Source organism: Crocuta crocuta, unplaced genomic scaffold (genome assembly GCF_008692635.1).
Source record: "Crocuta crocuta isolate KB4526 unplaced genomic scaffold, BGI_CrCroc_1.0 scaffold207, whole genome shotgun sequence".
Classification (NCBI taxonomy): domain Eukaryota; kingdom Metazoa; phylum Chordata; class Mammalia; order Carnivora; family Hyaenidae; genus Crocuta; species Crocuta crocuta.
In genome coordinates this window covers 1,786,391-1,799,569 of record NW_027531996.1, presented here as the reverse complement: position 1 = coordinate 1,799,569, position 13,179 = coordinate 1,786,391, and the positions used below count along the sequence as shown (strand labels likewise).

At 35.5% G+C, this 13,179-nt stretch overlaps 1 protein-coding gene across 1 annotated transcript in view; it reads right to left on the bottom strand.

The window, feature by feature from the left end:
* DENND1B (DENN domain containing 1B) overlaps window positions 1–13,179 on the bottom strand; it is a 244,586-nt gene that overhangs the window by 96,324 nt on the left and 135,083 nt on the right. Inside the window, exons 11-12 of the mRNA XM_077775092.1 lie at window positions 7,744–7,844; window positions 648–693 (exon numbers count right to left, since the gene is read on the bottom strand). Of these exons, the coding sequence (XP_077631218.1) occupies window positions 648–693; window positions 7,744–7,844 (147 nt within the window). The remainder of the gene's footprint in view (window positions 1–647; window positions 694–7,743; window positions 7,845–13,179) is intronic.

Genomic DNA, 13,179 nt, shown 5'->3' with positions numbered 1-13,179 from the left:
TGTTTATTGTTTTCTAATTTTCTAAGAAGTCTTTGGAAATCTCACTGATTTCATGTTCAAGGTATTTAAAGTTCAACATTTTTCACTACAGTGATGATAAGCCCCCAAAATCATTTTGGAATGGAGTGATAACAGTGCAAAAAAATTTTAAAACTTTTTAAAATCTCTATTTTAATTGAAAACTTCATGATTATTCCAACCACATTTTGAAAAAGCACACTGACCAAAAGTATACTGAAGCTTGAAAAATAAAAACATTTTCTGTTTATGACTTATAATACATAAATTCTGACCTTCAAAATAAGGTCTGAAAAAGAAACAGATATAAAAGATCCCAAGTGCCATAAAGAAAGTGGTTCATCAAAAATTAAGTATTTAGTACTTAAAATTTACCATATGACCTTGACCAAATTTAACATATTTTCATGGGTTTCATACCACTGAAGATGGTCATTTAATATGCTAATTAAAATGAAATTATTCCAATATTATCTTTCTGAAAATGATCATGTAAGTATACCCTAAATATGAAACTAGTCATTGCTTTGTACTATTCAACTGATACTCTTTCAAAATACAACTCTTTTAACTATTATTTTTATTCATTAATTTATCACTCACATATCTCATGTCTGAAAGATACTCACCTCTATGAGGCTGGAGTGTATTCCAATCAGGTATGGCATTGGAGCACTAAATTAGAAATATATAATGGATATATTCATAAAGTTCATTAACACTGAAACAATATAAGTAATTAAGAAAGTTTAAAAAATTAAATTATTTAAATGAGCAGTTCTAACATAGCCCACTTATAGATATTCAAAATTTTTCAATATATTAAAGTCAAATTTAATCTGAGAAGTCATTAATATATTCAAACTAAGGTTGGTTTGTATAAAACTCACAAAAGCATTTATAATTAAAGAGTAGTAATGCCTAAAAAAGCTTTTTTATTTAGGAAGAATATTAGAGCCTAGGCCATAGTCTGAGTTAAATCTTCCATATATTTCATATCAAATATATCCTAAATAATTATCAAATTTTTTCATATTTCTTTCATACACCTTTTTTTATTCAATTAGATTCTTATTTCTATGATTTTCTTAAAATATCGTCGTTTCGTATCTACTACATTACCAAAATTTTTTGAATCAGTTACCAAATATTTATTAAGGCCTACTATGTGCCAGGCACTGTTTGGAAACTAGAAGTACAAAGATAAACAAGTCCTTCCTCTACTGTTACCATTCTCTTTCCATGCTACCTTTTTGCTCATGTACCTTGTCCTTTATTTAAATGTCACACATTCCTATTTATTTCACTTTTGCTTTTATTAATAAAATACTTTTAATTAATCAAAAATTATTCAAATATGTTGAAGCATGATACTGAATTAATTAATTCTATAAACAATATCTGGAGCATACCAGGCACTAGGACCTGGGCCAGGGGCTAGGTACAATAATAAGTGACATAAACAGGATAGATCCCTTTGCAGATCTTATACTCCAGCAAAGGACACAGACATTAAATAATTTTTGTGACATAAAATCAGGCTTATTAGTAATTTCAAAAACATTTCTCATGAAATACATGAAGGGAATTATCCAACTTGACATTTCAAAATCAAAATATTATTTATCAACAAAACGTGAAACTGGACAGAGGTCTATAAATGTGGATAGAGGATATGCAAATAAATAGCTAAAACATTCTTTGACATTTCTTTTATAGACCTCATTGTGTTATATTTAATGCGAACATTTTCTATGTCAATGAAAACAGGTTTTTTCAAAGAATTTTCATAACTTTCCAAACATCACTTTCACTATTAATATTGAGCTGCCCAAACTCCTTGTGTATCCACTTTGCTACTGAGAACCAGTAACAGATACAGCTAACAGGCACCTCGACAGATCCGCAGTTTTCAAAGTAACCTCAAACAGCTCCAGATTTATTTGAAGATGGCTAACCATTAACATATATCCAGAACTCACACACACAAAAAATATATAAGGATGGTTAAAGTTTTTGACTCCTCATTATCCTGTTCATTACTTCTTATTGTACTAGATTCCAATTCTAATTCCCTTTTGTAGCTTTGTTCCTTCCTATCTTTTTTTTTTTTTTTTAATACAACAGACCATCTGGAATTGATCTGACATTTTGGATCATTTGACTGAAAGTTAAGAACTATTTACAGGCTTTGATATCCTTAAGACCTAACAGATTTTCTGCCTTCAAAAGGAAACAGGAGGAATAAATGTGGACTGTTCCATTTTTGCTTAAATAAAGGAAGGCTGATTACTTCCCTAGCTCAAGTTCTCATCTCTGGAATTCCTTCTGGGACTCCACTAAAGACATAAAATATATGTCACTAAAAATTCTGGGCTCCCATACCAGGTTCAGAACATTTTCACAAAACAGGGTAAGCAAATCCCAAGATCTTAAATATGTCAAGCTGTCCCCACATCCAAACCAGTAGAAAATTATTCAGGTTACTGTGAAAACTTCCAATTCACCCCAGGTTAGGTTATCCTACCCACAAAATTTATAACATAGAAAGTCTGTGGTATCTCAAATTTCTAAGCACATTTTAATATAACAAGTGTTGGGGTTCTTGGGTGGCTCAGTCAGTTAACCATCTGACTTGATTTCTGCTCAGGTCATGATCTCATGGTCCTGAGGTCAAGCCCCAGTTGGGCTCCATGTTGGGCATGGAGCCTGCTTGGGATGCTCTCTCTTCCACTTCCTATGTCCCTCCCTCCTATGCACACACATGAGCACACACTCTCTCTTTCAAAAAAGAAAGGAAAGAAAGAAAGAAAGAAGGAAAGAAGGAAAGAAGGAAAGAAGAAAAAATAATATAATTAGTGGAGTGTTAATCAAAAAATGTGTAAGTCTCCTGAAATTAACAATTATCATGTCCATTTTACAGTTGTTAAGAGGAACACTGAGTGGATCAGATTTCAAAAAGTCAGAGCCCAAAGTAGCAGCTAACCTACTGAAGTCCTATGAAATACATCTAAGATAACATTTTTTAAATTTCATAAAAGCTAGTTATTACTTGAAATATAAAAAATAAATGTTTAGCAATTATTAAACTAGAATAAAAATTCAATAAAGAGTTCCTATGTAGAACTTAGTAATAAAGTAACATAGCTTTTTCTGTGAGATTACTGGGTATCTCTAGATGTTTTTATCTCATAATTCCTAACAAAATCAAAAACATAGAGATGTTAAAACTGTAAACATTATTAATCCAGAGCAAATTTTCTTAAAATAAGAAATATTATATATGATGTTTTGCATATAGGTTTTATAGAACACATTTTATAGACAGATTTTATATTTTATAAAATATACGTTTTACTGAATACTTTTTTTCTCATGAAAACTGGATTGCTTACATTCTAATATTTAATCAGCCAAATCTCATGAAAAGTAATTCTGCAACCCTTAGCTAAAATGCCCTAATTAGATTCGGGTGTTAATAAGTCAGGAAGAGATCCTTGGCAACACTGATATTTTATCATCCACATGCTAAATTGTCCTACATCTTTCTGTCAATGAAGTTATTCTGCAAAGATAGGATACAGAAGGCTCTACTATGACTGCTTCTTCTGTTGGGTAGCAATTAATCTTTACTCCAAAGTAATCACCCTATAATAGTTTTCTGTGTCTTTTTTGGTTTTCTTACAAGGACCACTCATGGGTAGACTGTAACAGCCACCTATTAACTTAGGTTGTCTAACCGGCATAATTTTCCATTTATTTTTAATAAACAATTCTCTTTCCTGGAAAGAAGAATCATATAGGTACCCTAAATAAAAAGGTGAGTCAACCACTCTTGAACAAATAATGAATGCTTATAATTTTACTGATACTAGGGTCATACTACCTCCTAGGTGTTTAAGGACTCAGGTTAAGAGTGTGTGATAACATCATGGACTTGCCACATTAAGTTCTTTCTCTATCTCGCATAGTAAGAACACTTACCATGAGATCTGCCCTCCTAAGAAATCTTTAATTCTGCAATATAGCATTGTTAACTATACGCACAATGTTGTGCAACAGCTCTCTAGAACTTAACCACCTTGTATAACTGAAATCTTATACCTGTTAAATAGAAACTCCCATTTCCCCTTATACTGATAGATTATCAGAAAAATGTAGATGATGTCATTTCCTCTCAGTCTCCTTCCCTATCCTACCGAGCAGTGTGTGTCACTTCTTACTAGGTGTCTCCTCATCCATGTTTCTTTTTTCATTTCATTTATTTATTCTGAGAGAAAGAGACACTGTGTGCAAGTAGGGGAGGAACAGAGAGAGAGAGGGAGAGAAGAATCTGTAGCAGGCTCTGCACTGCCACCACAGAGCCTGATGCGAGGCTCAAACCCACGAATTGTGAGATCATGACCTGAGCCGAAATGAAGAGTCAGGTGCTTAACCAACTGAGTTAGCCAGGTGCCCCCATCCGTGTTTCTTTTATGTGCCTCTGTTATAAACCTTATAGTACTGCACTATTACTCTGTTTTCCTCTTGTGTATGCATATGCATATGTGTGTGAATGTACGCATGAGTGAATTTCTTCCTATCTGTGGATACTGCAAGGGCAGAAACAAAGGGTTATTCATTACCTTACCTATACTCACTGCTAGGCAAACAGGTGTTCACTATCTATTCGATGTACACATGGATGGATGAATGAATGAATGAACGAACAGATTTGCAAGCCCTCATCAATAGACCAAGATGCTATATTCCTACATGGTCACAAGATGGCATTATGGCTCTCCACAGTTTGTCACATCATGGATACCAGGTGGAAAAACAAAAATACTTCCAGGAGACAGGATTATCTCAGGAATCAAAAGTTCCAATCACATTGAAGAGATGGCAAATATACATCTATCCCATCAAATCTTCCTGGTGTTATTTTGAAGTGAAATATATCTTTATTCAAAAACCATGAGATTGGAGGGATAATCTCTAATATTTTTCTCCCTTTTTGCATACAAATCAGTATGATTCAAAGATCATTTGCAAGGATGCAAGGGGAAGAAAACCATTTTCCCCAAGAAATGGTTTAGTTCATAAAATTTTCTGACACAAGAGAGCTAGAGTCTTAGCTATTTCTTTGAAAGAAGAAGCAAGAAAAGAAAAAGAAAAGAAAAGAAAGGAAAAGAGGAAAAGAAAAGAAAAGAAAAGAAAAGAAAAGAAAAGAAAAGAAAAGAAAAGAAAAAAGAAAAGAAAAAAAAGAACATTACATTACACGGCTCAGTTCCTATAATAGAAGCTGAGCCTATCATTGTGATCTTAATGCTCAGGAAGTTTCAGATATCTCCTTGATTATCACTGTTGTACTCTCTGGAACAGGGAACTGTCTGGCATGGAGGCTGTTAGAACTTATCCTAAAGGCTATTTCAAGGTTAGAAACTATTAAGAAAATTCCAGGGACTGAAATATGAAACAAGCTTCCTTCATTACAGTGGAAGCAGGAGAAGGCCTTTATGCAGGGTTAGAAAGTATCGGGAAGACATCTCTGGAAAGAATTAGCACAGAACTACCTACACATCACAGAATACTTCTAAATAACAGTATTTTAGAAAGTCTTAAATGTGGAATCATTGCAGACAACTGAACTTAGAGGGAAGGTACCTCCTAAGAGGTCAGAACTTTTTTTTTTAATTAAAAAAAAATTATTTTTGAGAGAGAGAGAGAGAGAGAGACAGCATGAGAAAGGGAAGGACAGAGAAAGAGGGAGACAGAGAATCTGAAGCAGGCTCCAGGCTCTGAGCTGTCAGCACAGGGCCTGACACAGGGCACAAACACACAAACCATGAGATCATGACCTCAGCTGAAGTCGGAGGCTCAACCGACTGAGCCACCAGGCACCCCAGAGGTCAGAACATTTTAATAAAAAATTGAAATAGCATAACATTATATATGATAAAATATAATTCTAAGCATCATCATTAGAAATGTTAGTTCTTGAACCACCACCTTGATGTGTATTTTTAAAAATCATGTATTGGGACACTTGGGTGGCTCATTTGGCTAAGTGTCCAACTCTTGGTTTTGGCTCAGATCACGATGTCACAGTTTGTGAGAATGAGCCCCACGTGGGCTGTGCGCTGACGACACAGAGTCTGTCTGGGATTCACTGCCTCCCTCTCTCTCTGCTCCTCCCTCTGCTCAGGTGCACGCATGCACATTCTCTCAATTTCTCTCAAAATAAACTTTAAAATAATAATAGCAATAATAATAAACAAAAATCATGTATCAGTATGTTTTCCAATACTTTTGTAAAAATTATAGAAAATAAATTTTAATTACTGAACACCATGTGTCAAGTTCTGTGGCATTGTCAATGTGAATCAACTGCCATTTCTGCCTTCAGGGATGCTAATGCATATTAGTTATGATGGTCAGGGAAAAACACTCTAAAATGAATACCTAAAATCGTATTTATAGATCCAGCTTAACTCCACAACAATTAAGCTGCATACCTACAGTCTCCTGCCAAACTTTCTCCTTTCCAGTACTCAAAGGACTGAATGGCAGAGGTAGATCATTGGGAACCTACTTGAAAGCATTATCAGTACTATCACCATGCTGTGGAAACACACAATATATTGGTATCATCAATATGGGGCCAAATATATGTGGTATCACTACAATCACTTGATCTGAAGAGGGCTAGTCATAAAAATTGAACAGAAAACCATATGCATGAATTTAAATCACTCTAATCCTTAAATACTTTAAGTGATCTGTTTTTCATGAAATAAAAAAGTTAAATACTTTGCTTCTGAGTTTGTTTTTTAATAATATAAACAAACTTATTATAGTTTCTATGTGTGTATGTGCACATGCATGTTTTAGAGGGGAAAAAAACCCCAGAGTTCTTAAGAAGTAGGTTATGCTGGCAGAAGGTGATGATGCACGAAGAGAACGTTTTATCCTACAGTCCGGAAGAAGATCTCCAGGCTGCTGTTCCGGAGTCCAACCCTTGTCTAGCCTCACTGAGAATATACACACTCTTCCAGAGGAAGAGAACAGAAGAGTTCTGGGGGGTGTAGTCAAACTCAAATTGGGTGAGATCATCGGGAGTTGTTTTCTAATGCCAGGAAGCTTTTCAAAATTACTTCCAACACTTTCCAACATTGCTTTCCATGGTGGCGTAGGGCCGAGACTTTGATTTAAACCAGAAACTCAGGGAATCCCTGAATTAGAGGCAACCCGTTTGCCAGTATTTGGTATTCAGTGTGCTACTGAGGGAAGAGGGGTAAAGCAAAGTGTGTCCTGAGGTAAAGGTAATGAAAGTGTGTTCCAAAAGAGGCAATGTGGTTTCTGACAGGCTCTGCAGACAAACTCTGACGCCTGGGATATGGAGTTCTTGAACTGATACTATAACTTCTGTACGGTTTTCCTAACCACAACTAAGGCTGTATGTGCTTCTCTTTATGCATTCAATTATCTAAATGACTGCAAAAGTAACTCGCAAAATCTAAAGAATTTTACGTATGCCAAACATAAATTTTTTTTGCCAGCTTTAAACAGAACTACTCTGCCCTCATAAAAGCAGCTCTTAATACTGGTTACTAATCTCGAAGCCAAGTTTCAGAGATTTTGTTTGTCTATGTATGCAGCAAGCTTCTCTCATCTACAAATACACGCATTTTTTTTCTGATCATAAAGCCTGGATTTAAAGGAGTCTGGCAAAAGTCGTCTTACCAGCAGTAGTCCAGCAGGTGCGGCGGGAGCACAGGGATGTATATGTGCTGCCAGTACATTGGGTATAGCAGGGCAACTGATCCATGGAGACAGGCAGTTAACTAAAATTTGCAAAAGGATAACAATGATAAGTAGCCGCTGATCCCCCGAACAAAAACACATGCTCAAGTTATCCACGAATAATGACAATCACAAAACGATTTATTTAGTGACCCAAATCACATGATCTTTACCAAATCTGCCAGAAAAAAACAACAACAACAAGAAATCCTGACGTTTCAAAAGCCCCTCTGAAGAAGACAGCAACAGCCAAAGCGGCTTCTTGGGCATCTTACGTACACAGTGATGACTACCTGAAAATACAGCATTTGGGGTCAGGGCTTAGAACATACATAAAAGTAAAGCTGAAAAACTGGGTGAGCAGCTTAGAAGACATTGTAGGAAACGACAATGCGTGCAGCACTCTTTGCGTATCACTCGGATTAATATACCACGATTAAATATGGAAAGGAAGGGAGGTTGAAAGCTCCTGAGGGATATCATTAGGGCAAATTGCCAAAGAATGAAACATGAGCCAGTCAGGAGAGTCTGGAAGCTGCACTAATACCAGGGGACCTGAATGCTCGACAGTTGGAGCTTCAGTAATGTGTGAACTGCGGGTTATGGTATCAAGAGACTCTGCTCACTGACACATAGAATGTCACTATTGACCAGCGAGCTGCCCAAGCTTGACAGCTGTACTACAGGAAGCCAAGTATATCATAATTTCATATTTAAACTGTTCATTTCAGATTAACATTTTGTTTCCTAGCTTTATATCACAACAGCTGCAAATGCATGGATGCTATCTTAAAGGCAATTGCCATTTTAATTGTTTTGTTTTGGCAAGCAGTTAACTAAATATTTTTAAATGCCTAACAAAAGGATATCACTTTATTTTCCCTGCCTCCTACTGACCCTCATCAGAATCCTTTCCGTGGGACTTTTTTTCCCCCATTTTAAATTACATTTCTGTAAGTGCTGATCGTTTTTTAATGTTTAAGGCAATAATTAAGTCAGCATTCTTCATTTTAAAGTTTTGCTCAAGTCAGCATTTCAAGCTTACTAATTAAACCATGTTATACAACTTGAAAAATTAGAATTTAAAAATAAAACCATCTGAAAATGAACCGACGACTGTCTATAAACCATCATTCCCATTTTATTATACAATAAACTTGAAACTTATACACAGTAATCAAATTAATTTAGTAAGGATAAATGTATAAAAAGCAACAACTCAATCTTAATAGAGACATTTGTCTATATTTAAGTGCAAAACTGTTCCACTATTTAAAAAAATTAAAGGAATCTAATCTGAACCAAAACCAAACAATTTTGATTAAAAGTATATCCCCCTTCATCACATGTACTTTTCCCAGTTAGATTTTTAGTTAATTTTATATGGCAACCAATGTATTTTGTTTTTATTTAGGATGCTGTCATTAAAGGATTTTATTAGTACTTTGCACTTACCAGCTTTAATACTTCATCTACAGTATTCCTTCAATGCCTATTATTTTTTAAAAAATTCCTTAATTAGAGCATACAATATGCCACTAGGAGGCATTGAAATACTTTTACTTAACAATGCCAGACATGGGTTCTGTCTTATTTGAACCCTCATAGAAGGAGATGAATTGGGGTTGATGTAACTCAGTCAAGTTCTCTGAGAGCTCAGGTATGCTCTGGTGGTAAATTTGGCATCTTTAAAGCTGTATTAACTCTTTCCATCCCTACAGTGTAACCCAATGGTTTAAAAGCACTTCCATAGCTTTGAAAGGTGGCTACTTTACCCATTTTCTCCATTTGTACACAGATGACTTTTAACACAGTTCATTTAAAACTTTTAAAAAAGGAAAATAGTCCTTTTTTATTAAGAATATAACAGTGTAACAAGAGGAATACTACATCCTCAAAATGAGGACTAAGGGTAACTGATTTTATTGAGTACAGCCAGAGTCCAAAGCACTCCATTCAATGCTATACAGATACTTTCCCCATGCCCTAGTGCTCATCCTTAAGTGAAGTTACGGATTATTCGTTAGAAAGGCACAACAATATCATCTATAAATTTGGCCTCATAGAGGGTGATTCCTTTATGTCACGAGAGAGTTAAAAAACATCTGCAATGGCCAGCATGTGACAAAGGGTCATCTCTGCTAATCAAGGTCCTCCAGAAAGAAGGAAGTTCTCCAGGATTTGGCAACTCCTTGGATATAGGGGATAGGTGACAGGGAGAGGTAAAAATGCTACCTCTTATTAACCACAGTTTCCATCCTAAGCAACTAGAATGAATTATTTCAAGTGATACAGCAAAGGTGTCAGTTCAGGTAGAACTATAAGGCATTTGTTTTTTGCTAACATCGATTCTGTTAACTGTGAGATCTCCCCAAGTGGAGATTTCCAGAGGAGGCAGAGGCATACCAAAGGTCCTCCACACTCCCCTACCAGCATGTGATAGCTATGTGACCGAAAACTAGAGAAAACACTATTGTAACATATACTTTGTGGAAAAAGATAATCAAGTAGTAAGCGAAAAAACACAACTAAGAAAAAATAAATTGACTAGGAAATTAAACACAGGTTTATATATAAGCTGTACAAAACGATAAGAATGAAGTATATCACAGATAAAATTAGGGTTCTGCCACTAAGAAGCTTGTGTAACATCTGGCATATCTGCAAAAATAAGAAGTATATGTTAGGTGATCTGTAAACATTATCTCTGCAAGATGTATTCATTGTAAGATCAGATCAATTCTAACATGATATATTCTAAGTAATAGTTAGCAATTTTGTTCCATATAGGTGGTTAATACAACTAAACTATAAATCAGACCCACCTTCAAAATACATCCAAATATCATCTCTAAAACCTTTAAAGTACATGAAGTAACTAGGCAATTGGAAATATCAGAAGAAGTTACTTGCTTAATTCAAAAACCTTTTTGAGTGCCTGCTATGTGCTATCATAAATCTATATCAGGCTCTAGGGACACCATGCTGAATAGTACTGAATATGGATGGAACTTACATATTAGTAGGGAAAGCAAACAATAAAACAAAGTATATATTATGTTAGAGGTAAGTTCTATGAGGAAATCTAGAGCAGGGTAAGAGGGTAGAGAGTGACAGAGGGGCTGTTTTGTGGGGTTTAGGAGGATTAGGGACATACGCTCATGTGGTGACATCTGAACTGAGACCTGATGGATACAAGGGAGCCAACTGTTACAGCTCTGGGGAGAAGAGCATTCCAGGCAGATGAAACAATGCATTCAAAAGTCCTGAGGTGGGAACGTGGTAGGCATCCTCACAGAGGAGTAGGGAGGTCCACATGATTAGACTGGACTAAGTGGGGGAGTGGGGGGAGGTGAGGTCAGAGAGGCAAGCAGGGTCAGAACTGGGTGGCCTTCTGGGACCATACCTCTGAAAAGAGAGTGAACTGGAACAACCAATTATTTACCTAGAACATTCTGACACCCATGCAAAACTCTGAAAACTATGTATTTCAGAAATCTGGTTTGCAGAATAAAGTACTATAAAGAAATGAGATAAATTTATAAGACAAGCAGGAAGAATCTTTTTACTTGTAAGTTATTTATAATATATTGATTCTTTAAGCACAGAGGGAATGACAATCATAGTTCTCTGGACCAGAATTACCCAAGACTCTACGTGTGGTTCGTGATACAACTACAACTCCACACTGCTTTTCTAACGTTCTGTCAGCTGTTTCTTTAATACCACAGTTGTTCTTCACAAAAGCAAAGAGGGTGGGAAAAGAAGTTGCAGTGTTTGAGTTAGAATATATCCCAGCCACTAAGCTCTAGAAACTGAAGAAATAATAGATAAATAATAATATATATTAGGCTATAACTTTCAGAGAAAAAACAAGTTTACCAAATAAAGATTTAAGAAAAAAATCCTTACAATCTTTGTAAAATGACATATGAATATTTAAACGCACATACCATTTCACAAAGCATATGGTATATATTGAGTGGATACAGTCCCACAGTACTCACTAACACACAATAAAATAATTGGGCACATTTATCTCTCATACACTACCATTATAAAATAAGCATATATGGAAACCATATAAACAGAAAGGAACTGATAAGGCTGGCCTATAAAATCAAAGGGAGAAATTTGACAATAAAAGTGAACAATACTGAACTTAGAGAATAAAGGCACTTAGAACTTCCAGTCCCAGGTCACCAGGTCTAATGTAGATACTGTCATTGATAAAAATAATAGCAAGTGTTGATATAATGCTTACCATGTGTCACACATTGTTCTGAGTACTTGATGGGCTCAGATTCAATCCTCACAACAACCTTATGAAACAGGTTCTGTCATCATTATTCTCATTTTACAGATCAGGACATTGCACCAGAGTTATGCCAATTGCCCAAGATTACATACCTAGAATGTAGAAAACCAGGATACCAACCCAAGCAGGCTCCTGAGGCAAGCCATTGTTTTAAACTGCCTTTTGACATGCAGGCATTCAAGATTCCCAACACTACGGGCGTTTAGAATGATATCTACTGGTTGAAAATATTCTATCTTAATTACACAGTGGAGACTGAGTCTTTGCACTAAGCAGACAAGCAAGAACAGCTCATCTTTAGAGGAAAAACTTAGGGTGTGTGACAGAAACCCAATTTACAAAACTTTCCTCAGGCATCACAATGTGCAACTTCGGCAGGAAGTTCTCTTCCAATGCAACAGATTCTCTCAGATGTAAAAAAGACAATTGATAAAAATTCTACTAGTTAATCATCTCAGTTTGCATCTGCAAGAACATTTAGTTGGAAGCCAGACTCAAGTTCTTTCCCTTGTAAAACTAAGCAATCTTTTAAACAATCAAACAGACGTATATTTTGAGGAGAGAGTCACATTATCAGATTTGAAAGGAGACCACAAGAAAACAAGCCATCTAGTGTGATGACCACAATGAAAACAGCATAATTTTAATTCAACTCACTTCGTAAGTAAAGATCTCATATGGACACAACACCACTCACGTATCTCTTAGTCAGAGGGTGCCTCATTCTTATGGAAAAGTCCTACTCACTTCAGCTGAGGTTCTACATGAATTATTGAGGGGTAGATTTATATCCTCTAAGAATGTATTTATGCACAAAAACCAAGAAATATAGAGACTTCATTTGATTTTTAACTGAATCAATATTTAATTCATAAATTTATGCACTATAAATAACTATAGGTATACAGAATAAATTGCTGCAGATGGGAATGTGATAAATTCCTCACGGAATGGAAAAAAAAATAGTGGAAAGGATAAAGAAACCATCTGTTTAAACACGTTCAATTTACATTCCCATTTAAGAATTTAGTCCAAAAAGAGTAGCAGTAGGGTATCCG